Source organism: Heteronotia binoei, chromosome 4, assembly GCF_032191835.1.
Source record: "Heteronotia binoei isolate CCM8104 ecotype False Entrance Well chromosome 4, APGP_CSIRO_Hbin_v1, whole genome shotgun sequence".
NCBI lineage: Eukaryota > Metazoa > Chordata > Lepidosauria > Squamata > Gekkonidae > Heteronotia > Heteronotia binoei.
In genome coordinates, this window is record NC_083226.1 from 186,089,692 (window position 1) to 186,116,842 (window position 27,151).

Here is a 27,151-nt window from a genome sequence, read left to right on the forward strand (position 1 = left end):
GATGTAAATCCAATATCTTCATCTACCTCACAGGGTGTCTGTTGTAGGGGAGGAAGGGAAAGGAGATTGTGAGCCGCTCTGAGACTCTTCGGAGTGGAGGGCGGGATATAAATCCAATTTCTTCATCTACCTCACAGGGTGTCTGTTGTGGGGGAGGAAGGGAAAGGAGATTGTGAGCCGCTCTGAGACTCTTCGGAGTGGAGGGCGGGATATAAATCCAATATCTTCATCTACCTTACAGGGTGTCTGTTGTGGGGGAGGAAGGGAAAGGAGATTGTGAGCCGCTCTGAGACTCTTCGGAGTGGAGGGCGGGATATAAATCCAATATCTTCATCTACCTTACAGGGTGTCTGTTGTGGGGGAGGAAGGGAAAGGAGATTGTGAGCCGCTCTGAGACTCTTCGGAGTGGAGGGCGGGATATAAATCCAATATCTTCATCTACCTCACAGGGTGTCTGTTGTGGGGGAGGAAGGGAAAGGAGATTGTGAGCCGCTCTGAAACTCTTTGGAGTGGAGGGCGGGATATAAATCCAATATCTTCATCTTCTTTAAGGAGCCGTAGCCATGGAGCCAACCAGTTCGTGCAGCTGGCAGCTCATCCCAGCCCAGCAGGGGCACCGACTTCCCCCCACTGCAGCCCACATCCCTGGCAAAACTCCTCAAAGCTGGGCAGCTCCCAAACAGCTGCACTTGGGCTCCTAGGCCAGAACAGGGACTGCTCTCATCACTGGCACAGAGGTGGTTTCCGAAGAGCCCCAAGGCAGCCCCTTTGGGCACTGCAGTGGCTTTGTAAGCCTGGAAGTGCTCTTCCTCTGGCCTTTTCCACCCCCCAGGTTTGGGCAGCTCAACCGTCTTGGCCTTCCTGTCTTGCGGGGCTCTTCCCAGCACAAAATCACACCAAGAGGGAGAGCTCCTGTTGGGAGAGGAGGAGCCAGCCTGGTCCGCTTCAGCCCTGACCTCTCTTCCTGCACGGATGCTGGTCCTTGTGGGGAATGTGGGCGCATGCCAGGGAATGCGCAAAGTTTGTCTGAAAGGTTACAACGCTTGGGGCTCTTTAGCTTGGAGAAACGTCGACTGCGGGGTGACATGATTGAGGTTTACAAGATTATGCATGGGATGGAGAAGGTAGAGAAAGACGTACTTTTCTCCCTTTCTCACAATACGAGAACTCGCGGGTATTCGATGAAATTGCTGAGCAGACAGGTTAAAGCGGATAAAAGGAAGTCCTTCTTCACCCAAAGGGTGATTAAGATGTGGAATTCACTGCCACAGGAGATGGTGGCGGCTGCAAGCATAGCCACCTTCAAGAGGGGTTTAGATAAAAATATGGAGCAGAGGTCCATCAGTGGCTATATGTGTGTATATACACACATATATTGGCCACTGTGTGACGCAGAGTGTTGGACTGGATGGGCCCTTGGATTGATCCAACATGGCTTTTCTTATGTTCTTATGACATTCAATGAAATTGCTGAGCAGTCGGGTTACAACTGATAAAAGGAAGTACTTCTTCACCCAAAGGGTGCAATTCACTGCCACAGTAGGTGGCGGCAGCTGCAAGCATAGGCAGCTGCAAGAGGGGACTGAATAAGCATATGGAGGAGAGGTCCATCAGTGGCTATTAACCACAGCATATTGTTGGAACTCTCTGTCTGGGGTAGTGATGCTCTGTATTCTTGGTGCTTGAAGGGGGGCACGTGGGAAGGCTTCTAGTGTCCTGGCCCCACTGATTGACCTCCTGAGGCCTCCTGGGTTTTTTGGCCAGTTGACGTGTGACATAGAGTGTTGGACTGGATGGCCCATTGCCCTGATCCAACAGGGCTTCTCTTATGTTCTTATATGACACAGAGTGTTGGACTGGAGGGGCCATTAGCCTGATCCAACAGGGCTTCTCTTATGTTCTTATGTGACACAGAGCGTTGGACTGGATGGGCCACTGGCCTGATCTAACAGGGCTTCTGTTATGTTCTTCTGTGACACAGAGTGTTGTACTATATGGGCCATTGGCCTGATCCAACAGGGCTTCTCTTATGTTCTTATGTGACACAGAGTGTTGTACTATATGGGCCATTGGCCTGATCCAACAGGGCTTCTCTTATGTTCTTATGTGACACAGAGTGTTGGACTGGATGGGCCATTGGTCTGATCCAACAGGGCTTCTCTTATGTTCTTATGTGACACAGAGTGTTGGACTGGATGGGCCTTTGGCCTGATCCAACAGGGCTTCTCTTATGTTCTTATGTGACACAGAGTGTTGGACTGGAGGGGCCATTGGCCTGATCCAGCAGGGCTTCTCTTATGTTCTTATGTGACACAGAGTGTTGGACTGGAGGGGCCATTGGCCTGATCCAACAGGGCTTCTCTTATGTGACACAGAGTGTTGGACTGGATGGGCCTTTGGCCTGATCCAACAGGGCTTCTCTTATGTTCTTATGTGACACAGAGTGTTGGACTGGAGGGGCCATTGGCCTGATCCAACAGGGCTTCTCTTATGTGACACAGAGTGTTGGACTGGATGGGCCACTGGCGTAACCCAACAGGGCTTCTCTTATGTTCTTATGTGACACAGAGTGTTGGACTGGATGGGCCACTGGCCTGATCCAACAGGGCTTCTCTTATGTTCTTATGTGACACAGAGTGTTGGACTGGATGGGCCATTGGCCTGATCCAACAGGGCTTCTCTTATGTTCTTATGTGACACAGAGTGTTGGACTGGATGGGCCACTGGCCTGATCCAACAGGGCTTCTCTTATGTTCTTATGTGACACAGAGTGTTGGACTGGATGGGCCTTTGGCCTGATCCAACAGGGCTTCTCTTATGTTCTTATGTGACACAGAGTGTTGGACTGGAGGGGCCATTGGCCTGATCCAACAGGGCTTCTCTTACGTTCTTATGTGACACAGAGTGTTGGACTGGATGGGCCATTGGTCAGATCCAACATGGCTTCTCTTATGTTTTTATGTGACACAGAGTGTTGGACTGGATGGGCCACTGGCCTGATCCAACAAGGCTTCCTTTATGTTCTTATGTGACACAGAGTGTTGGACTGGATGGGCCATTGGCCTGATCCAAGATGGCTTCTCTTTTGTTCTTATGATGAGGTGCCAGTTGGTGCTTTGACGTGGTCCTCTGCCCATGGGAGAAGCGTTTGGCTTTCCCCCAGGAGCCAGCGTGGGGAGTGCAGCATGGGTCTTCAACCTGGGATGTCTCTCAGCCCCGGCAGCGGGCCCCTCATCACCCAGCAAGAGACGCTTGTGCCTCCCCACTGCTGGGTACTGTGCCAGGCCTGGCAACGAGCGCTGGCAGGTTCTGCGGGAACTTGAAGTCAGGCTGGTTCTGGAGGGCTCCGCGGCATCTCTCGCTGGTTTCCCAGGAGGACCTGGAGGCTTGCCAGACGGGAAACGGGAAGGCACCATTTCCCATGCTGTTTGATTTTAAATGTGTTCGTATATTTGATTACAGCCATATGGCTTTGATCTGTAACAGTTGAATTCTGCTTTCTCCTGGAAGCTCGTGTGCAGATGCAGCCAGGCTGCTGGGGAAGGGGGGTGCGGGAAGCCTCTGCCGTTCCGCATCTCAATCAGACTTCCAAACAATGAATTAGGCCAGGGGTGGCCAACGGTAGCTCTCCAGATGTGTTTTGCCTACAACTCCCATCAGCCCCAGCTAGCATGGCTGATGACTGGGGCTGATGGGAGTTGTAGGCAAAAAACATCTGGAGAGTTACCGTTGGCCACCCCTGAATTAGGCAAAACTAATCAGCCAGGAAATGAGATGAGAGGAGGAGGTTGTGAATGCCGACAGTTCCCCATGCCGTCAGTAGCCAGCTGTGGGTCTAAAGCAGCAGGATTCCATCTTGGCCCTTGGAGGATGGAGGCTGTTGCAGGTGGGATGCCTGGTCTTGGAGAGGAAGCGGTGTGGGAGTGGGAAGGGAGAGGCCTGAAGAAAAGGCAGCACCCCTGCCCACCACTCTTCCTGCCCTCAGCTTGGAGAGACTGCTCTCCTCCTCTGTTTGAACGCGTGAAGCTGCCAAAGCCCCCTCCCTTTGGTCCGTCAATGTTGTCTACTCAGACTAGCAGCGGCTCTCTCTGCAGGGTACTTGGCAGAGGTCTTCCCCATCACCCCTTACCTGAATCTTTGGAGACACCAGGAATTGGGCCCGAGACCTTCTCTGTGCCAAACAGGTGCTCTGCCACTGAACCAAAGTCATAAGTACATAAGCGAAGCAACGTTGGATCAGGCCAGTGGCCCATCCAGTCCAACACTCTGTGTCACACAGTGGCCAAATACACACACACACACTGTGGCTAATAGCCACTGATGGACCTCTGCTCCATATTTTTATTTAATCCCCTCTTGAAGGTGGCTATACTTGTACCTGCCACCACCTCCTGTGGCAGTGAATTCCACATGTTAATCACCCTTTGGGTGAAGAAGGACTTCCTTTTATCTGTTCTAAACCGACTGCTCAGCAATTTCATTGAATGCCCACGAGTTCTTGTATTGTGAGAAAGGGAGAAAAGGACTTCTTTCTCTGCTTTCTCCATCCCATGCATAATCTTGTCAACTTCTATCATGTCAACCCACAGTCGACGTTTCTCCAAGCTGAAGAGTCCCAAGCGTTTCAGCTTTTCTTCTTAGGGAAAGTGCTCCAGCCCTTTAATCATTCTAGTTGCCCTTTTCTGGACTTTCTCCAATGCTATAATATCCTTTTTGAGGTGCGGCGACCAGAACTGCACACAGTACTCCAAATGAGACCGCACCATCGCTTTATACATGGGCATTATGATACTGGCTGATTTGTTATCAGTTCCCTTCCTAATAATTCCCAGCATGGCGTTGGCCTTTTTTATTGCAACCGCACACTGTCTTGACATTTTCAGTGAGTTCTCTACCATAACCCCAAGATCTCTCACTTGGTCAGTCTCTCCCCTCCGCTGCCTGCTGGCTTGAGCTGGGCCCTCAGAGGCCTCCTCTGGGGATTTCGGACATGGGGGCTTGTTCCCCCAAAGGCTTGGGTACTGGTTGCCTAGGCTGCCTTCGGGGTGTAGAGAGAGACCGTCTCTCCCAATCCCTTGCAGTGAGCTGTCTACCGTGTGGTCACAGCCACCCTCCACAGCATCCGGCAGAGGCCGGCTCCTTCCTTTCTAGGCCAGAGCTGCGGGTGGGCACAAGGGAGGATGCCTATGGTAGAACAGAAGAAGGCAGGATGCCCTGAGCAATGGCAAGAGGAAGCTGGGAGGTGCTGAATAGGACAGCAGGCCTGGTGGATCCAGGGGAAGAGGCTGCGTTGGGGGGTGGCAAACAAAAGGGGGTAGTGGTGGTTACGTGCCCTGCCTCCTCTCCTCTCCTCTCCCTGAGGGAGGTAGAAGCTTCCTGGCCCTGATCCCTGGTATTCCTTCGCAAGTGGTAATTAGCCCCGCATGCTTTACACACAAGCCAATTATCCCATCTGCTCGTCTCCGATTCTGCTGCTCACGTTTTGCCAAACAGCTGCACGTATCAGTAAGACAGGGCACCGTGACAGGCAGCCCGCGGCCTCCTGAGAGCAGTTGACTTCTGACACGGCACACACGGCACTCAGCAGATGCAGCCTCCTCCAGCAATATTTAACGTTTGGGCGACGGCTCCTCCCCTTCACCTGCTGAGCAGAGATTGATTGCAGAGCAGCGGAGGAAGGAAGCTTCCGGGACTTCTTGCTCCCCAGAATTACAGCCTGTCTGGTGGCTGGTCTGTCTTCCGGAGAGCCAGTCCCCCCCCCCCCACACACACACACTATATAACGGGGTGGCCAACGGTAGCTCTCCAGATGTTCTTTTGCCTACAACTCCCATCAGCCCCAGCCATTGGCCATGCTGGCTGGGGCTGATGGGAATTGTAGACAAAAAAAAATCTGGAGAGCTACCGTTGGCCACCCCTGCAATTCTGCTGTGTCCCGCAACACCTTCCTGTAAGAGAGGATGCAGAGCACAGAGCCAGGTTCACTTAGCTCTCTGAAGGATTGGGCTGTGTGTGTGTGTGTGTTGGCAGGGCTTTTCCTGAGGGTGGTGTCCGGCTGCTCTTTGGCCTGAGACAGGAGCACACTGCCCCTGGCATGTTGGCCTCTGCCTCGGCAGTCTGGTTCAGCTCAGAACAGAAGAGAAGCCATGTTGGATCAGGCTAATGATCCCATCCAGTCCAACACTCTGTTCACACAGTGGCCAAAAAACCCAGGAGCCATCAGGAGGTCCATCTGTGGGGCCAGGACACTAGAAGCCCTCCCACTGTGCCCCCCGCAAGCACCAAGAATACAGAGCGTCACTGCCCCAGACAGAAGAACATAAGAGAAGCCCTGTTGGATCAGCCCAAGGGCCCAGCCAGTCCAACACTCTGTGTCACACAGTGGCCAAATATATATATATTAGCCACATACACTGTGGCTAATACCCACTGATGGACCTCTGCTCCATATTTTTATCCAATCCCCTCTTGAAGCTGCCTATGCTTGTACCCACCACCACTTCCTGTAGCAGTGAATTCCACAAGTTAATCCCCCTTTGGGGAAAGAAGGACTTCTTTTTATCCATTTTAGCCTGACTGCTCAGCAATTTCATTGAATGCCCACGAGTTCTTGTATTACAAGAAAGGGAGAAAAGTACTTCTTTCTCTGCTTTCTCCATCCCGTGCATAATCTTGTCAACCTCTATCATGTCACCCCGCAGTCGACGTTTCTCCAAGTTAAAGAGCCCCAAGCGTTTTAACCTTTCTTCATAAAGAAAGTGTTCCAAACCTTTAATCATTCGAGTTGCCCTTTTCTGGACTTTTTCCAATGCTATAATATCCTTTTTGAGGTGTGGTGACCAGAATTGTACACAGTATTTCAAATGAGGCCGCACCATCGATATTATACAGGGGCATTATGATACTGGCTGATTTGTCTTCCATTCCCTTCCTAAATATTCCCAGCATGGCGATGGCCTTTTTTATTGCAACCGCACACTGTCTTGACATTTGCAGTGAGTTCTCTACCACGACTCCAAGATCTCTCTCTTGGTCAGTCTCTGCCAGTTCACACCCCATCAACTTGTATTTGTAACTGGGATTCTTGGCCCCAATGTGCATTACTTTGCACTTGGCCACATTGAACCTCATCTGCCACGTTGATGCCCAGTAGAAGTAGATGGTGCTTCTACTTAAAAAACTGCCCCGCACAGAGCCCCAGATACCCATGGATTGAGTCTCCATTATACCCAGTGGGAATCAGTCTCCATAGGGCATAATGGAGTGCCCAGTGGGCATTCAACCCCGCCCCCCATTTTCTGATAACCCTGAAGTGGGGGAAGGCCTCCAAGCCAGGGGACCTCCTGCTCCCAACTGGGGGTTGGCAACCCTACCGCTGAATGCTTCGGGCTCCTGCAGCTGCTGCCTTCTCCTAACATTGAGCTTTCTGGGAGCTGGAAGTGCCGGGCTGCAGCGGGTCTCTGCATTTGCTGCTGAGCTTGTCTGATGAATTCTGACACCTTCTCCTCCGCTGCTTGCGACGCCTCTTCAGAAGGGAGCCAAGCACAATTTAATTTGCGTGCAAGGTGGTGGGTGGGGGCAAGGCGTCTTGGTCTCTGCGTCCCTGCCGTGTAACTCAAACTGATGGGCATAATTTGCAGATTTAATGCCGCTCCAAAACTGCTCTGCCTTGGGCCCGTTGAGCTGATTTCTTGTTGTGTTCTGAGTCTCCTGCCTCTTAGGCAATACTCCCTCTAAGCCAGGGATGGCGAGCTTATTCGTTACGGGGAATGGATCTGACATAAATGTGACCTTCTCAGCCGGGCCGATGCAGTGCCTCGTGGCAGAGAGATAAACTTCGTAAAGGACACAGGCAAACGCAAAGATTGTTAAAAATCTTAAAACATGCTTTCTTTGTATCTCTCCTGTGCAACCCAGAAGACTGGGCAAAGGAAGCTCTGGCTCTTTCTTTCCTTCCCCAGGGGACCAGTGTAGGGGGGAGCCTCAGCCAATAGAAGGAAGAGAGGCTTGGTGCACTAGCTCTTCTTGTGCAAGTGGGGGAGCCTGGCAAAACAAGCTATTTCTCCCCCTCCTCCTCTCCAAGGAAAGAACCTCAGCCAGTGGAGAAAATAGAGGCTTTGCTCTGTAGCGCCTGTGCAGATAAGCAAGCCTTGCAAAGTTAGCTGTTATGCAGAAGGAAGCAAGAGAGAGGGAGAAGGAAGCAGACAAGAGGCAGTTGCTCGGGGGCCTGATAGGAGCCTTCCTGGACCCTGCTTCAACCCCTGGGCCACATGTTTGACACTCCTGCTCTAAGCTGTGGAGTCTTGTGAGTAAAAATATCTGCTTTGTGAGCTCCTGGCATTAAAGTGAGCGACTGCATAAATTAGTTTGCTCTGGGGCTATTTCTCCTGAGCTAGGAGAAAAATGTGTGAACCAGGGGCTAAAAAACTGTGAGCTAGCTCACACTCACTCAGCTTAGAGGGAACACTGCTTTTAGGATGAACTGTGGTTCTGGGTCTTAGTCCCTTCTGGGCTGAAGGTGGTCCCTCAAATGAGTCTCGGTCCGGAGGGGCGCTTGTGTAGCCTCTCCAGGACTCTGGGTGATGGGTTAGAACTGGTTGCCTGGTGGCTGGAGAGCCAGTTGGGTGCAGTGGTGAAGTGTGTGGACTCTTATCTGGGAGAACCGGGTTTGATTCCCCACTCCTCCACTTGCACCTGCTGGAATGGCCTTGGGTCAGCCATAGTGGTTAAGTGCACAGACTCTTATCTGGGAGAACCAGGTTTGATTCCCCACTCCTCCCCTTGCAGCTGCTGGAATGGCCTTGGGTCAGCCAGAGCCCTCACATTGTCCTTGAAAGGGCAGCTTCTGTGAGAGCCAGTTTGGTGTAGTGGTTAAGTGTGTGGACTCTTATCTGGGACAACTGGGTTTGATTCCCCACTCCTCCACTTGCAGCTGCTGGAATGGCCTTGGGTCAGCCATAGCCCTCACATTGTCCTGGAAAGGGCAGCTTCTGTAAGAGCCAGTTTGGTGTAGTGGTTAAGTGTGTGGACTCTTATCTGGGACAACCGGGTTTGATTCCCCACTCCTCCACTCGCAGCTGCTGGAAAGGCCTTGGGTCAGCCATAGCTGTGCCAAGAGTTGTCCTTGAAAGGGCAGCTGCTGTGAGAGCCCTCTCAGCCCCACCCACCGCACAGGGTTTCTCTTGTGGGGGAGGAAGGCAAAGGAGATTGTGAGCCGCTCTGAGACCCTTTGGAGTGGAAGGCGGGATATAAATCCAATATCTTCATCTACCTCACAGGGTGTCTGTTTTGGGGGAGGAAGGGAAAGGAGATTGTGAGCCGCTCTGAGACTCTTCGGAGTGGAGGGCAGGATATAAATCCAATATCTTCATCTACCTCACAGAGTGTCTGTTGTGGGGGAGGAAGGGAAAGGAGATTGTGAGCCGCTCTGAGACTCTTCGGAGTAGAGGGCAGGATATAAATCCAATACCTTCATCTACCTCACAGGGTGTCTGTTGTGGGGGAGGAAGGGACAGGAGATTGTGAGCCGCTCTGAGACTCTTCAGAGTGGAAGGTGGGATATAAATCCAATTTCTTCATCTACCTCACAGGGTGTCTGTTGGGGGCGGGGAGATAAAGGAGATTGTGAGCCGCTCTGAGACTCTTTGGAGTGGAGGGCGGGATATAAATCCAATATCTTCATCTACCTCACAGGGTGTCTCTTGTGGGAGGGGGGGAAGGTAAAGGAGATTGTGAACCGCTCTGAGACTCTTCGGAGTGGAGGGCGGGATATAAATCCAATATCTTCTTCTTCTTCTACCTCACAGGGTGTCTGTTGTGGGGGAGGAAGGGAAAGGAGATTGTGAGCCGCTCTGAGACTCTTCGGAGTGGAGGGCGGGATATAAATCCAATATCTTCATCTACCTCACAGGGTGTCTGTTGAGGGGGAGGAAGGGAAAGGAGATTGTGAGCCCCTCTGAGACTCTTCGGAGTGGAGGGCGGGATATAAATCCAGTATCTTCATCTACCTCACAGGGTGCCTGTTGTGGAGGAGGAAGGGAAAGGAGATTGTGAGCCCCTCTGCGACTCTTCGGAGTGGAGGGCGGGATATAAATCCAATATCTTCATCTACCTCACAGGTGTCTGTTGTGGGGGAGGAAGGGAAAGGAGATTGTGAGCCGCTCTGAGACTCTTCGGAGTGGAGGGCGGGATATAAATCCAATATCTTCATCTACCGCACAGGGTGTCTGTTGTGGGGGAGGAAGGGAAAGGAGATTGTGAGCCGCTCTGAGACTCTTCAGAGTGGAGGGCGGGATATAAATCCAATATCTTCTTCTACCTCACAGAGTGTCTGTTGTGGGGGAGGAAGGGAAAGGAGATTGTGAGCCACTCTGAGACTCTTCGGAGTGGAGGGCGGGATATAAATCCAATATCTTCATCTACCTCATAGAGTCTTTTGTGGGGGAGGAAGGGAAAGGAGATTGTGAGCCGCTCTGAGACTCTTCGGAGTGGAGGGCGGGATATAAATCCAATATCTTCATCTACCTCATAGAGTCTTTTGTGGGGGAGGAAGGGAAAGGAGATTGTGAGCCGCTCTGAGACTCTTCGGAGTGGAGGGCGGGATATAAATCCAATATCTTCTTCTTCTTTTTCTTCTTCTGCCTTTCCTTCCTTATTTCTAGGCCAGCCGGCGGCCTCTACGGCATCGACAGCATGCCTGACCTACGCAAGAAGAAGCCCCTTCCGCTTGTCAGCGACCTGGTGAGAGTTTACCGCTCTGTCTCTCTCTCTCCATAGACATGGGGAAGGCCGGCCCAGCCTGGTCTTCGGTTCTTTTGGCACAGCAAGGAGGTCAATGTGGGACTCCCCCTAGACATGGGCAAGTGGAGTCCTGGTCTGGGACTGGTGGAGGGAGGTCTCTACCTGGCTGCACTTCTTTGCCCTCTTTTTGGAACATCTTCATCCTAAAAGGGAGGTGGAGGGGCCAAGGCGAGGCTGGGCCAGGCCCCCTTTTCTCAAGCATTGTCCCAGCTGGGGGACTCTGAAATCTGCTCTGGCCTTGGGCTTACTTGCCTGTGCTTGTGGGGTGGACTTTGGGGGTCTGGCAGCCTGTCCCCTTGTAGAGCTTGAGTATGCGCCAGTTGACCCTGCCCTGTGGAACCAGCTGCCACCTAACCCTTCATTCGCTCCAGGAAGAAACTTGGTTCATCTCAGGAGAAGGCGCCGTCTCTTCCCCTCCATCTCAACCTTGCCATTTTTTCATGGTGGGCTCAGTAAGCCAGCCAAAATGCCTCTTCAGAAACAGACCAGAATGAGGCAATGCCAATGCCCCACAAGAGGGTTTGAGGAGATGGTGGAGGCTGGCAAGATGCAAGGAGAGGAGCTTGGGAAGGGGCTCCTGTCCAAATACGCAGCGAATAGAGTTGGGAACTACCTGGAGGTGTCGGGGGCGGAGCCTGGAGGGGGTGGGGTTTGGGAAGGGGAGGGACCTCAAGGAGGTGTACCCAATGGAGAGCCAGTTTGGTGTAGTGGTTAGGTGTGCAGACTCTTATCTAGGAGAACCGGGTTTGATTCCCCACTCCTCCACTTGCACCTGCTGGAATGGCCTTGGGTCAGCCATAGCTCTTGCAAGAGTTGTCCTTGATAGGGCAGCTGCTGTGAGAGCTCTCTCAGCCCCACCCACCTCACAGGGTGTCTGTTGTGGGGAAGGAAGATATAGGAGATTGTAAGCCGCTCTGAGACTCTTCGGAGTGGAGGGCGGGATATGAATCCAATATCTTCTTTTTCTTCTTCTTCAATGCCACGGAGTTCATTTTCCAAAGCAGCCGTCTGCTCCACGGGAACTGATCTCTCTCTTGTCCGGAGACCAGTTGTAATCCCAGGACCTCTCCAGCCACAACCTGGAGGCCAGAGTAACCAAAAGAGTAATGTGGAAAAGTGAAGCAAGAACAAAGTCCAAAGGCCTCCACAAAAAACCAGCCTCAGTTATGAAAAAATTGACAAATTTACACAAAATACTTGCTGCATAAGAAAACGATACTTCTTGTAAATACAAATACAAGATAGCCTTAACCCAAAGTCCTTTCATTCAAATAAAACGATTGATTGATTGAATGCCAAAGTTCATTTCTTTGTGGTGGAAGTCCGGGGAAGGAATTAAACAAGCCGTGAAGCAGGAGTCTGCTGCTTAGACAGTCCTTTCAGCAAAGGCAGGTGGAAAGACGATGAGCAGCACAGCATAGTTTCACAACAGCGAAGCACATTTTGCCCTGTTTCACAAGAGGCTTTAACAAGCTTCATCAATCTTGAATAATTCATACATAGCAATAGCTCAGCCTTTTTTTCTGCAGATTAGAACGGCCGATAAGAAAAAAAAGTTGAGCTGTTGTTGTGTATGAATTATGCGCTTCCCTGTTGCGAAATTGCGCTGTGCTGCTCATCGTCTTTACACCTGTCTTTGCTGAAAGGACTGTCTGAGCATCAGACTCCTACTTCATAGAATCATCGAGTTGGAAGGGACCTCCAGGGTCATCTAGTCCAACCCCCTGCACAATGCAGGAAACTCACAAACACCTCCCCCTAAATTCACAGGATCCTCATTGCTATCAGATGGCCATCTAGCTTCTGTTTAAAAATCTCCAAGGAAGGAGAGCCCACCACCTCCCAAGAAAGCCTGTTCAACTGAGGAATCGCTCTAATGGTCAGGAAGTTCTTCCTAATGTTGAGCCAGAAACTCTTTGGATTTAATTTCAACCCATTGGTTCTGGTCCTACCTTCTGGGGCCACAGAAAACCATTCCACACCATCCTCTATATGACAGCCGTTCAAGTACTTGAAGATGGTGATTCTATCACCTCTCAGCCACCTCCTCTCCAGGCTAAACATCCCAGCTCCTTCAACCTTTCTTCATAGGACTTGGTCTCCAGACCCCTCACCATCTTCATCGCCCTCCTCTGTACCCGTTCCAGCTTGTCTATATCCTTCTTAAAATGTGGTGCCCAAAACTGAACACAATACTCCAGGGGAGGTCTTACCAGAGCAGAGTAAAGCGATACCATCACATCACGTGATCTGGACACTATACTTCTGTTGATACAGCCCAAAATTGCATTGGCCTTTTTAACCACCGCATCACACTGTTGACTCATGTTCAGCGTATGATCCACTAAGGCCCCTAGATCCTTTTCGCACAGACTACTGCTAAGTCAAGTCTCCCCCATTCTATAACCATGCATTGGATTTTTCTTACCTAAATGCAGAACTTTACATTTATCCCTGTTAAAATTCATTTTATTGATTTTAGCCCAGTTTTCCAGCCTGTCAAGGTCATCCTGTTTCTGTCTTCTTCTGTGTTTGCAACCCCTCCCAATTTAGTATCATCTGCAAATTTAATAAGGATTCCCTCTATTCCTTCATCCAAATCATTGATAATGATGTTGAACCAAACAGGTCCCAGGACAGATCCTTGAGGCACTCCACTTGTCACTCCTCTCCAAGAGGATGAGGAACCATTCACAAGCACTCTTTGGGTGTGATCTGTCAACCAGTTACAGATCCACCTAATGGTAACAGGATCCAAACCACATTTTACCAACTTGTCAAGAAGGAGAGTATGTGGAACCTTATCAAAAGCCTTACTGAAGTCAAGATAAATGATGTCTACAGCATTCTCCCAATCCACCAAGGTAGTCACTTTCTCAAAAAAAGAGATCAGGTTAGTCTGACATGACTTGTTCTTAAGAAAACCATGCTGGTTCTTAGTAATCACATCCATTCTTTCTAAATGTTCCAGGACCGACTGATGATTTGTTCCGTTTGTATTTATAAGAAGTATCGTTTGCTTATGTAGGAAGTATTTGTTATAAATTTGTCAATTTTTTCATAATTGAGGCTGGTTTTTCGTGGATGCCTTTGGGCTTTGTTCTTGCTACAATCTGGAGGTTGGCAACGCTGGCAGAGAGTCTTGCGGCATCTTTAGAACATTTGTTTCTGCTGCCACATTTTGGCCTGCCCTCCCCCACCCCCAAAGTTGGAGGGGGTGGTCAGAAGCCACAAACGGCTCTTCTGGCTGTGTGTCTGCAAGAACGGCTTGTGTGTCTGAAGGTTTGTGATGCAGCCTGGTCCCCTTTCAAGGGGGAAGGCGGACTTTGAGTGGGGATCCGTGGAAGATGTTTATGGAGAAGAGGTTTTGCAGAGGAGGGGAGGGGGAGACCCTGCATGTATCAAAAAAGATTCCTTCTGCAGGTTTTAATGCCTCCATGGTTTTTCCAAGCTGAATGGTTAAAAAGCAACCCCTAGACCCCTTCCCCCCTACACACCTAACCCTTAATGATTGTTCCGGGACTCAAGGGTTGGCGGGTGGGAGATTTGCAATGTCCTGGTCTCCTAGCCAGCAGCAGGGACACCTGGTCCTAAGTCAGGGCACACCCTTGGCTTTAAATAGGCCTTGCTTAGGAGGGCAGAGGACAGCCTGGCTCTCTGTGTGTCCCTCCGGATCTCTTGCACGATCTTACTCCACGGTAAAGCCGGGCCAGGGTGTGTGTAGTTGTTGAGGTGGTGCTGATTGAATTAATCTGTTATGCTTTCCTTGAACGCTGACACTGCCCTTCTGCAGGCCATGGTAAGTGGAGATCGACCCCACCGATGTGCCCTTTCCCCTGTCTTCATGATGGCTTCTCCTCCCACCCCCAATAAATGCAGGGCACCCCCTGCCGTACTCCTTCCCCCACCGCCGAGGGTGAGGAACCCTCCTAGCCATGCCATGAAATAGCACCATTTGTGCAGGGGGGACTCAGGGCCCCCTGCCATAGCGATCAGGGCCTTCTTGGCTGCAGGGGCCCAGTGGTCTCGGGGGAGGTGGGGTTCCTTGGGGGGGGGTAAGCAACACGGGCAGGCCTGTTGCTCTTGGGGGTGACCAGTCAGCATGGTACCCGCACACAGGCTGGCATTCTGGCTGAATCTCCCTTGCTTGCTGGCCCAGACTTCTCTTTCTTCAGGGAACGGGTTCCTTCTGAGGCCCGGCCCAGCCCTTTTTATCTAGAGAAGGTATGGGATTCATTGGCCGCCTGGGAAAAGGGCTGGCCTGCAAGCTGTATGGTTATGTGGAAGTAAGAGAGCCAGTTTGGTGTGGTGGTGAAGTGCACGGACTCTTATCTGGGAGAACCGGGTTGGATTCCCCACTCCTCCACTTGCACCTGCTGGAATGGCCTTGGGTCAGCCAGAGCTATCGCAAGAGTTGTCATTGAAAGGGCAGCTTCTGTGAGAGCTCTCTCAGCCCCATCTACTTCAAAGGGTGTCTGTTGTGGGGGGAGAAGATATAGGAGATTGTAAGCCTCTCTGAGTCAGAGAGAAGGGCGGGGTATACATCTGCGGTCTTCTTAGGTTCAAAGACTCCTATCTGGTAGAACGGGGTTTGATTCCCCACTCCTCCACTTGCACCTGCTGGAATGGCCTTGGGTCAGCCATAGCTCTGGCAGAGCTGTCCTTGAAAGGGCAGCTTCTGTCAGAGCTCTCTCAGCCCCACCCACCTCTGTTGTTCAGGGAGAAGATAAAGGAGATTGTAAGCTGCTCTGAGTCTCTGATTCAGAGAGAAGGATGGGGTTTAAATCTGCAATTCTTCTTCTAAGACTATGCTGACCAGATCCACGTACACAGGACTTTTTTTGTAGCAGCAACTCCTTTGCAAATTAGGCCTCACCCCTCTTCTTGCAGGGCCTACTGTAAGCTCTTGGAGCACTGGCTACATCAGGGGGTATGGCCTAATATGCAAAGGAGTCCCTGCTACAAAAAAAGAGCCCTGCCCATACATTTTGGAAATGCCCGAAAGAGTGTCCATTGGGTCGAGGGGAGGAATGACTCTCTCTTCCCTCTGACAGCTGTGCCAGTGAGTTCAGGGGTTTCAGAAGGTCTCCCCCTGGAGGCTGCTGTGAGCCTTTGTTCAGAGGTTTCCAGAGAAGGTGCTTGAGGGGTGGCGGTCCTGCCAGGAAGGGAGATCTGTTCGATCCACTGAATCTGAGTTGAGGGATGCTCGTCCAGAACAAGAACAGAAGGAAACACTTGTTTGTGGACTGCAGCCCTTACGAACATACGAAGCTGCCTTCTACTGACTCAGACCCCCCTGGGTCCATCAAAGTCAGTCTTGTCTGCTCAGACTGGCAGCGGCTCTCCAGGGTCTCCAGCTGAGGTTTTCGATGCCTATTTGCCTGGACCCTTTTGAGTTGGAGGTGCCGGGGGTTGAACCTGGGACCTTCTGCTTACCAAGCAGATGCTCTACCACTGAGCCACCATCCCTCCCTAACACTTATGAGGCTCTCCAGGGTCTCAAGCTGAGGTTTTCCGTGCCTACTTGCCTGGACCCTTTTGAGTCGGAGATGCCGGGGATTGAACCTGGGACCTTCTGCTTACCAAGCAGATGCTCTGCCACTGAGCCACCATCCCTCCCTAACACTTATGAGGCTCTCCAGGGTCTCAAGCTGAGGTTTTCCGTGCCTACTTGCCTGGACCCTTTTGAGTTGGAGGTGCCGGGGGTTGAACCTGGGACCTTCTGCTTACCAAGCAGATGCTCTACCACTGAGCCACCATCCCTCCCTAACACTTATGAGGCTCTCCAGGGTCTCAAGCTGAGGTTTTCCGTGCCTACTTGCCTGGACCCTTTTGAGTCGGAGATGCCGGGGATTGAACCTGGGACCTTCTGCTTACCAAGCAGATGCTCTACCACTGAGCCACCATCCCTCCCTAACACTTATGAGGCTCTCCAGGGTCTCAAGCTGAGGTTTTTCATGCCTATCTGCCTGGACCCTTTTTAGTTGGAGATGCCGGGGATTGAACCTGGGACCTTCTGCTTACCAAGCAGATGCTCTACCACTGAGCCACAGCCCCATTCATGGCTCTCCAGGGTCTCCAGCTGAGGGTTTTCATGCCTATTTGCCTGGGCCCTTTTGAGTTGGAGATGCCGGGGATGGAACCTGGGACCTTCTGGTTACCAAGCAGATGCTCTGCCTCTGAGCCACCATGCCTCCCTTGAGGCAGGATGTGGCAGGGCAAGGTGATGAAACATCTTTGGGGTCATCTGGGAGGGGGGTGTCAAGTTTTTGGCTTTGAGCGGACTGGGCACCGCAGGCAGGGCTTCTGAGCAGGGGTTTTGCTGGTGTCATAAACTCTTCTGCATCCCAGTCTCTGGTCAGGCGGTTCAGAAGATCCTACATGAGGGCAACAGCCTAGCTGAAGCCTCTCTAGGCCGGAGGTGTTAGAAAGCCCTGAATGATGGAAGCTCCTTTTCCTTCCAGTCGCTGGTCCAGTCCCGGAAGGCCGGAATTACCTCAGCTATGGCCACAAGGACGTCTCTGAAGGATGAGGACCTGGTAAGAGCTGGCAGATCCGCTTCTCTTCAAGTGGCGAAGTGGTACTGGGGTGGTGTTCGTGTTCTGCTCTGGTCTGCCAAGCGGCAGGGTCGAGGATGAAGCCAGCGTGGAAAGTCCACCACTGCCAGCAAGATGAGATCAAAACAGGCTGGAAGGGGAAGGCTTTCAGAAGCACAACAGAGTCAGGAGAGCTCCAGTTCCCCCAGAAAGCCATTATGGGAATTGGGGGGGGGGGGGGGGGGAGAGTTATTAATTATTTGTGTGGAACTGCCAAGGGAGAGGAGATCAAAGGAGCCTTCGCTGCAGTCGTCATTTGGAAAGGAAGGAGAGCCAGTCTGGTGTAGTGGTTAAGTGAGCAGACTCTTTTATCTGGGAGAACCAGGTTTGATTCCCCACTCCTCCACTTGCACCTGCTAGCATGGCCTTGGGTCAGCCACAGCCCTCACATTGTCTGTGAGAGCCAGTTTGGTGTAATGCTTAAGTGTGTGGACTCTTATCTGGGAGAACCGGGTTTGATTCCCCACTCCTCCACTCGCAGCTGCTGGAATGGCCTTGGGTCAGCCAGAGCTCTGGCAGAGATTGTCCTTGAAAGGGCAGCTGCTGTGAGAGCCAGTTTGGTGTAGTGGTTAAGTGTGCAGACTCTTATCTGGGAGAACCGGGTTTGATTCCCCACTCCTCCCCTTGCAGCTGCTGGAATGGCCTTGGCTCAGCCATAGCTCTGGCAGAGATTGTCCTTGAAAGGGCAGCTTCTGGGAGAGCTCTCTCAGCCCCACCCACCTCACAGGGTGTCTGTTTTGGGGGGAGAAGACATAGGAGATTGTGAGCCCCTCTGAGTCTCTGATTCAGAGAGAAGGGCGGGGTATACATCTACGGTCTGCTTGTCCTCCAGTCCTGACCTCTGCAAATGCCCTCCAAGGGGGTCTTTGCATGGGGCAGCCTGAGTCCAGGAGTCCAGCCTCGTCAGCCACGTGGGAATCCAGCCGGCCAGCCAGGGGTCTCCTTCCTGAGGTGCTTCAGAGAGAGCCAGTGTGGTGTAGTGGTTCGAGTGGAGGCCAAGGCTCTGAGGGAGCCAGGTTCTGATCCCAATTCTGCCCTCAAAGCTCGCTGGTTGGCCATGGGGGCAGTCACTCACTTTCAGCCTAGCCTACCTCATGGGGCTGTCGTGAGGATAAAATGGAGAGTAATATGAGCTGCTTTGAATCCTCACTTGGGGAGAAAACAGGGGTATCAATAAGTAAGGATTAGACCCCACAGCCTGGCTTCTTACCTGGAGTCTTGTGTTCGGTTTTGGGCACCACATTTTAAGAAGGATCTAGCCAAGCTGGAAGGGGTCCAGAGGAGGGCGACGAAGATGGTGAGGGGTCTGAAGACCGAGTCCTATGAGGAAAGGTTGAAGGAGCTGGGGATGTTTAGCCTGGAGAGGAGGCGGCTGAGGGGTGATACGATCACCATCTTCAAGTACTTGAAGGGCTGTCCTATAGAGGATGGTGTGGAATTGTTTTGTGTGGCCCCAGAAGGTAGGACCAGAACCAAGGGGTTGAAATTAAATCCAAAGAGTTTCCAGCTCAACATTAGGAAGAACTTCCTGACAGTTAGAGCAATTCTTCAGTGGAACAGGCTTCGTCCTCGGGAGGTGGTGGGCTCTCCTTCCTTGGAGGTTTCTAAACAGAGGCTAGATGGCCATCTGACAGCAATGAAGATCCTGTGAATTGAGGGGGAGGTGTTTGTGAGTTTCCTGCATTGTGCAGGGGGATGAACTAGATGACCCTAGAGGTCCCTTCCAACTCTAGGATTCTTCAGGAGGTGGTGGGCTCTCCTTCCTTGGATGTTTTCAAACAGAGGCTAGATGGCCATCAGACAGCAATGAAGATCCTGTGAATTTAAGGGGGGGGTGTTTGTGAGTTTCCTGCATTGTGCAGTGGGTTGGACTAGATGACCCTGGAGGTCACTTCCAACTCTATGATTCTTCAATGGGTTGAAATTAAATCAAAAGAGTTTCCGGCTCAACATTAGGAAGAACTTCCTGACAGTTAGAGCGGTTCCTCAGTGGAACAGGCTTCCTCCTCGGGAGGTGGTGGGCTCTCCTTCCTTGGAGGTTTCTAAACAGAGGCTAGGTGGCCATCTAACAGCAATGAAGATCCTGTGAATTTAAGGGGAGGTGTTTGTGAGTTTCCTGCATTTGTGCAGGGGGTTGGACTAGATGACCCTAAAGGTCCCTTCCAACTATGTGACTCTGTGATTCTTGAAGGGAAGCTCCGGGGTCTGTTGCTGAAGACGGGGGTGGGGGGTGGAGGCTGCAGAGTCCCACCTTCACAGAGCCCCTTCTGCCTCTGGTGTTCTGGAAACTCTGGCCCCAAATGCACAGACACACGCAGAGTCTCTGGAACAGAAGCGCTGGCTGTGCCCCAGGGGTGCCTGCTGTTTGCAGTGCAAGTCGGGAGCTGAACGTTGTGTGCAGTGCTCCGCCCACGCTGTGGAGTCTTGTGAGCAAAAATTCTACTTTGGGAGCTCCTGGCATGAAAGCGGTGAGCCGCTGCATACATTCGTTTGCTCTGGGGGCATTTCTCCTGAGCTAAGGCAAAAATGTGTGAGCCGGAGGCTAAAAAAAAAAACACCCGGTGCGCTTGCTCACACTAACTCAGCTTCCAGGGAACACTGGTTGTGTGTTTGATGTTGGCCAGCAGGCAGCCCTGCAAAGCTGTTGGGCTGGAGGAGTTCAGGGCATTTCCCATTCAAAGTCATAACGCCGGCCTTATAGAGCCCTCCCCCTCCCCCTAATCTGATGCGCCTCTTTGTTTCAGAAATCCCACGTCTACAAGAAGAGCCTGCAAGCCTTAATCTACCCCATTTCCTGCACGACCCCCCACAACTTCGAGGTGTGGACGGCCACCACCCCTACGTACTGCTACGAGTGCGAGGGGCTGCTGTGGGGCATCGCACGGCAGGGGATGCGCTGCACCGAGTGCGGAGTCAAGTGCCACGAGAAGTGCCAGGACCTGCTCAATGCTGACTGCTTGCAGAGTGAGGAGCCGTTCTGCTGGGGTGGGGGAGGTTTGGGGGGCGCTTTGCTCAGCAGTTGCTCTTGGAGGACTTTGCTGGGTCACATTTTAGGAAGGAGAGAAGCTGCTGGAAGGACTGGGGAGGAGGGAAGACACCCCTGGGCGGAGGTTGCTGCTGCATAAAGCAGAGTTTCTGTGGTTTCCCTCCTGCACATGCATGCGCGCTCCATCTCTCTCTCTCCTGCTCGCTCTCTCACACACCCATGCGCAGAAGTACAATCTCCTCCCAGAAAAGCTTCTGGGTGTGAAGTCGCTGGGAAGAAGTTGCGTCCCAGGAAGCAGCAGGTTTCCGAACTGCTTGAAGCATGGCCTGGAGTGACTCTGCACAGAACTGTGGACGTTTGCACCTTCGTGCAGCGGGAGACGTTCCTCAGGCTGGCCTCTGGCTTTGTTCTGGCCTCTGAGGTCTCTTAGGTTTTCTTCTTCCCTTTCATTCTGTCTTCCTGGCATCTGGATATTTGGGACAAACCACAGTAGAGGTCAGGCCAGTTTTGCCCCAACAGATCCTCAGGCCAGCCTCTGACGACATCACCTGTCAAAAAAGGGCTTTTCTCTGCCCAAAGCAGCTGCCTGTCCATTTGACCCAGACTAAGCTAGAGGGCCTTCCCCTGGGAAGAACTTCAGAAGAGCCCTGCTGGGTCATACCAGGGAGGGTCCATCTAGTCCAGCCTCCTGTCTCACACAGGGGCCAACCAGTTCCTCTGCAGGGCCCACAACAGGGCAGAGAGGCTGAGGCCTTCCCCTGAGAAGAACATCAGAAGCGCCCTGCTGGATCAGCCCAGGGAGGGTCCATCTAGTCCAGCCTCCTGTCTCACACAGGGGCCAACCAGTTCCTCTGGAGGGCCAGCAACAGGGCAGAGAGGCCGAGGCCTTCCCCTGAGAAGAACATCAGAAGCGCCCTGCTGGATCAGCCCAGGGAGGGTCCATCTAGTCCAGCCTCCTGTCTCACACAGGGGCCAACCAGTTCCTCTGGAGGGCTAACAACAGGGCAGAGAGGCTGAGGCCTTCCCCTGGGAAGAACCTCAGAAGAGCCCTGCTGGGTCATACCAGGGAGGGTCCATCTAGTCCAGCCTCCTGTCTCACACAGTGGCCAACCAGTTCCTCTGCAGGGCCCACAACAGGGCAGAGAGGCCGAGCCTTCCCCTGAGAAGAACATCAGAAGCGCCCTGCTGGGTCAGACCAGGGAGGGTCCATCTAGTCCAGCCTCCTGTCTCACACAGGGGCCAACCAGTTCCTCTGGAGGGCTAACAACAGGGCAGAGAGGCTGAGGCCTTCCCCTGGGAAGAACCTCAGAAGAGCCCTGCTGGGTCATACCATGGAGGGTCCATCTAGTCCAGCCTCCTGTCTCACACAGGGGCCAACCAGTTCCTCTGGAGGGCTAACAACAGGGCAGAGAGGCCGAGGCCTTCCCCTGAGAAGAACCTCAGAAGAGCCCTGCTGGATTAGTATTTTAACAATTTATTGATATCATATGGTTATACAACTTAGTTATTTCTTAATTATCTCAATATTAATCCGTATGACATTTCAATCCCCCCTCCCTCCAATGTTGTATTTTAACAATTCATTAATAACCTACGGTTACGATGTTTAGTTATATCTTTTCTATCCTTAACCCATATGATATTTTCAATCCCCCCTCCCTCCGTTATTAGACTTACCTCGAAGTTATATATTTAAATCCAAATATAAAGGTATCCCAAACCCATCAAAACACACTGTCTTTTTCTTCTCATTCATATTAAAAGATTGTCCAATGTCTTTTTACGTTCCATTCTAACTCTATATATTTTTTAAATTTCTTCCACTCCTTTTTAAAGACTTCCAGATCATAGTCTCTCAAAGTTCTTGTTAATTTATCCATCTCGCTCCACGATAAAACTTTCACAATCCAGTCCCATTTCTCTGGTATTTTTTCTTGTTTCCACAGCTGCGCATACAATGTCCTAGCAGCTGAGAGCAGATACCAAATTAAAGTCCTATCTTCTTTTGGAAATTTTTCTATTTGTAATCCTAGCAGAAAGGTCTCTGCCACTTTCTTGAAGTCATAGCCCAAAATTTTAGAAATTTCTTGTTGTATCATCCGCCAAAAGTTTTTTGCTTTTTCACAGGTCCACCACATATGAAAGAAAGAACCTTCATGGTGCTTACATTTCCAACATCTGTCTGACATCTTTTTACTCATCTTTGCTAGTTTCTTCGGAGTCATATACCACCTATACATCATTTTAAAACAGTTCTCCTTGATATTCTGACATGTTGATATCTTCATCGAGTTCTTCCAAAGGTGCTCCCAAGTATCCATTTGGATTTCTCTGTTTATATTGATTGCCCATTTAACCATTTGAGATTTTACTACTTCCTCTTCTGTAGACCATTTCAATAATAGTTTATATACTTTTGATATTAATGAAGAGCCCTGCTGGATTAGACCAGGTAGGGTCCATCTAGTCCAGCCTCCTGTCTCATGCAGTGGCCAACCACTTTCTCTGGAGGGTCCACAACAGGGCAGAGAGGCCGAGGCCTTACCCTGAGAAGAATCTCAGAAGAGCCCTGTGGTATTTGCTGTCATAGGAGGTGATGGTGGCTGCAAGCATAGCCAGCTTCAAAAGGGGAGTGGATAAACATATGGAGCAGAGGTCCATCAGTGGCTGTTAGCCACATTGTATTGTTGGAACTCTCCGTCTGGGGCAAGTGATGCTCTGTATTCATGGTGCTTTGGGAGGGGGGACCAAAGTGGGAGGGCTTCTAGTGTCCTGGCCCCGCTGGTGGACCTCCTGATGGCACCTGGGTTTTTTGGCCACTGTGTGACAGACAACTGTTGGACTGGATGGGCCATTGACCTGATCCAACATGGCTTCCCTTATGTTCTTGTGTCTGGGGCAGTGATGATCTGTATTCTTGGTGCTTGAGAGGGGGCACAGTGGGAGGGCTTCTGGTGTCCTGGCCCCACTGGTGGACCTCCTGATGGCACCTGGGTTTTTTGGCCACTGTGTGACACAGTGTCGGACTGGATGGGCCATTGGCCTGATCCAACAGGGCTTCTCTGATCTTATGTGACACAGAGTGTTGGACTAGATTGGCCATTGGCCTGATCCAACATGGCTTCTCTTATGTTAAGAACATAACATAAGAACATAAGAGAAGCCATGTTGGATCAGGCCAATGGCCCATCCAGTCCAACACTCTGTGTCACACAGTGGCAAAAATTTTTTATATATACACACACACTGTGGCTAATAGCCACTGATGGACCTCTGCTCCATATTTTTATCTAAACCCCTCTTGAAGGTGGCTATGCTTGTGGCCGCCACCACCTCCTGTGGCAGTGAATTCCACATGTTAATCACCCTTTGGCTGAAGAAGTACTTCCTTTTATCCGTTTTAACCTGTCTGCTCAGCAATTTCATCGAATGCCCACGAGTTCTTGTATTGTGAGAAAGGGAGAAAAGTACTTCTTTCTCTACTTTCTCCATCCCATGCATTATCTTGTAAACCTCTATCATGTCACCCCGCAGTCGACATTTCTCCAAGCTAAAGAGTCCCAAGCGTTTCAACCTTTCTTCATAGGGAAAGTGTACCAAACCTTTACTCATTCTAGTTGCCCTTTTCTGCACTTTCTCCAATGCTATAATATCCTTTTTGAGGTGCGGCGACCAGAACTGCACACAGTACTCCAAATGAGACCGCACCATCGATTTATACAGGGGCATTATGATACTGGCTGATTTGTTTTCAATTCCCTTCCTAATAATTCCCAGCATGGCGTTGGCCTTTTTTATTGCAAACGCACACTGTCTTGACATTTTCAGTGAGTTATCTACCACGACCCCAAGATCTCTCTCTTGGTCTCTGCCAGTTCACACCCCATCAACTTGTATTGGTAGCTGGGATTCTTGGCCCCAATGTGGATTACTTTGCACTTGGCCACATTGAACCGCATCTGCCACGTTGACGCCCACTCACCCAGCCTCAACAGATCCCTTTGGAGTTCCTCACAATCCTCTCTGGTTCTCACCACCCTGAACAATTTAGTGTCATCCACAAACTTGGCCACTTCACTGCTCACTTCCAACTCTAAATCATTTATGAACAAGTTAAAGAGCATGGGACCCAGTACCGAGCCCTGCGGCACCCCACTGCTTACCGTCCTCCACTGCGAAGACTGCCCATTTATACTCACTCTCTGCTTCCTATTACTCAGCCAGTTTTTGATCCACATGTTCTTATGTGACACGGAGTGTTGGACTGGATGGGCCATTGGCCTGATCCAACAGGCCTTCTCTGATCTTATGTGACACAGAGTGTTGGACTAGATTGGCCACTGGCCTGATCCAACTGGGCTTCTCTTATGTTCTTAAGACATTGAAGGCTTTCAGCCAACACTCAGGCTTGATGTTATACAGGTACCAGGGCCTTTCTGCCTAACGCCATCCCTTGTCTCAGGTCTGTCTGCTGACTTGCAAACAACACACACAGTATAAGGGACACATTTTGGCTGTCACTCCATGGGAAGAGGGGTGGGAGGTCTCTTACCAGCTAGAAAGAAGGGCCCAGTTGCCCTAGCCCAGTAGTGATCCCTGCCTGGAAACCTTCTGGGAGGGGGGGAGCCCTTGAGCGGCTGCTCTCTGGACCCGAGGCCCGATGCTGCGCTTGCACAAAGGAGTCCCTCCCCACCCTCACGTGGAGCTTGTGTGCAGCCCCTGGTTGCTGAGGGCTGGGGGATGATTCAGGCACCACCTTCACGAGTGGCGTTTTCGTCACGGGCTCTCTGTCATGTGAGGCTTGCCTGGAAGCAGGGAAGGGAGTCTTATTTTAAATCAGGAGGAGGCCTATTTTAGGTTCCAAGAACAAATCCTTTTCAGGCATTACCCTCCTACCTAACAGATGTCCTCCACACGCCGTTTGCGGGAGGGGAGCTGCTGCCACTCCGCTGAGGCAAATGGCAGTGGGCGGAGTGCTCCTGCGGGGATCCCCACATACGTCTGATGCCGTCAGCAGGCCTCTGCCTGCCCTCTCTGGGTCTTTCCAGGCTGCTTTGGAGCCCTGCTCGGTGAGCATACTGGCCGCAGCCCAGAGAAGCATTTCACGTTGCCTGCTAGGGAGACTTCCTCTTTCTCCCGTTTCTCCTCTCCCTTCTCAGCGGAGCTGCACAAAGCATGGTGCTGATGTACTCCTTACCCCTGGGGCAGAAGGATAGTGAGCACGTCAACCGAGGGTCTTGGTACCTGGGTCCAAACCCCCTCTCAGCCACAGAGCTCAGTGGGTGACTTTGGGCCAGTCTGCCTCGCAGGGCTGTTGTGAGAAGAAGAAAAGAGAGGCTTGGAATGGGTGTGCCTCACTTCCCTTTGGCTCCCTGGCAGTGTCCCCCTCAGCAGAGCTGGCATGAGCTAGCTCACAGATTTTAAGCCTCCAACTCACAGATAGAATCATAGAATCATAGAGTTGGAAGGGACCTCAAGGGTCATCTAGTCCAACCACCTGCACAATGCAGGAAACTCAAAAAAACTTCCCCCTAAATTCACAGGATCCTCATTGCTGTCAGATGGCCATCTAGCCTCTGTTTAAAAACCTCCAGGGAAGGAGAGCCCACCGCCGCCCGAGGAAGCCTGTTCCACTGAGGAATCGCTCTAACGGTCAGGAAGTTCTTCCTAATGTTGAGCCAGAAACTCTTTGGATTTAATTCCAACCCGTTGGTTCTGGTCCTACCTTCCGGGGCCACAGAAAACAATTCCACACCATCCTCTAGATCAGGGGTGGCCAACGGTAGCTCTCCAGATGTTTTTTGCCTACAACTCCCATCAGCTCCAGCCAGCATGGCCAATGTCTTAGCTCAGGAAGGAGGACCCCAGAAAACAATGATTTATGCAGCAGCTCACACCTTTAATGCCAGTAGCTCACAAAGTGGGTGAGTGGGCATCAATGTGGCAGATGAGGTTCAGTGTGGCCAAATGCCAAGTAATGCACATTGGGGCCAAGAATCCCAGCTGCAAATACAAGTTGATGGGGTGTGAACTGGCAGAGACTGACCAAGAGAGAGATCTTGGGGTCGTGGTAGAGAACTCACTGAAAATGTCAAGACAGTGTGCGGTTGCAGTAAAAAAGGCCAACGCCATGCTGGGAATATTTAGGAAGGGAATGGAAAACAAATCAGCCAGTATCATAATGCCCCTGTATAAATCGATGGTGCGGTCTCATTTGGAATACTGTGTACAATTCTGGTCACTGCACCTCAAAAGGGATATTATAGCATTGGAAAAAGTCCAGAAAAGGGCAACTAGAATGAGTAAAGGTTTGGAACACTTTCCCTATGAAGAAAGGTTGAAACGCTTGGGGCTCTTTAGCTTGGAGAAAAGTCGACTGCGGGGTGACATGATAGAGGTTGACAAAATTATGCATGGGATGGAGAAAGTAGAGAAAGAAGTACTTTTCTCCCTTTCTCACAATACAAGAACTCGTGGGCATTCCATGAAATTGCTGAGCAGTCGGGTTAAAATGGATAAAAGGAAGTCCTTCTTCACCCAAAGGGTGATTAACATGTGGAATTCACTGCCACAGGAGGTGGTGGCAGGTACAAGTATAGCCAGCTTCAAGAGGGGGTTAGATAAAAATATGGAGCAGAGGTCCATCAGTGGCTATTAGCCACAGTGTGTGTGTGTGTGTATATATATTTGGCCACTGTGTGACACAGAGTGTTGGGCTGGATGGGCCATTGGCCTGATCCAACATGTATTCGCTTATGTTCTTATGTTA

At 51.2% G+C, this 27,151-nt stretch overlaps 1 protein-coding gene across 1 annotated transcript in view; it reads left to right on the top strand.

The window, feature by feature from the left end:
• Window positions 1-27,151, top strand: part of UNC13B (unc-13 homolog B) — a 294,094-nt gene that overhangs the window by 162,070 nt on the left and 104,873 nt on the right. The window contains exons 14-16 of the mRNA XM_060236646.1: window positions 10,662-10,740; window positions 17,265-17,339; window positions 20,141-20,360. Coding sequence (XP_060092629.1) covers window positions 10,662-10,740; window positions 17,265-17,339; window positions 20,141-20,360 — 374 coding nt within the window. The remainder of the gene's footprint in view (window positions 1-10,661; window positions 10,741-17,264; window positions 17,340-20,140; window positions 20,361-27,151) is intronic.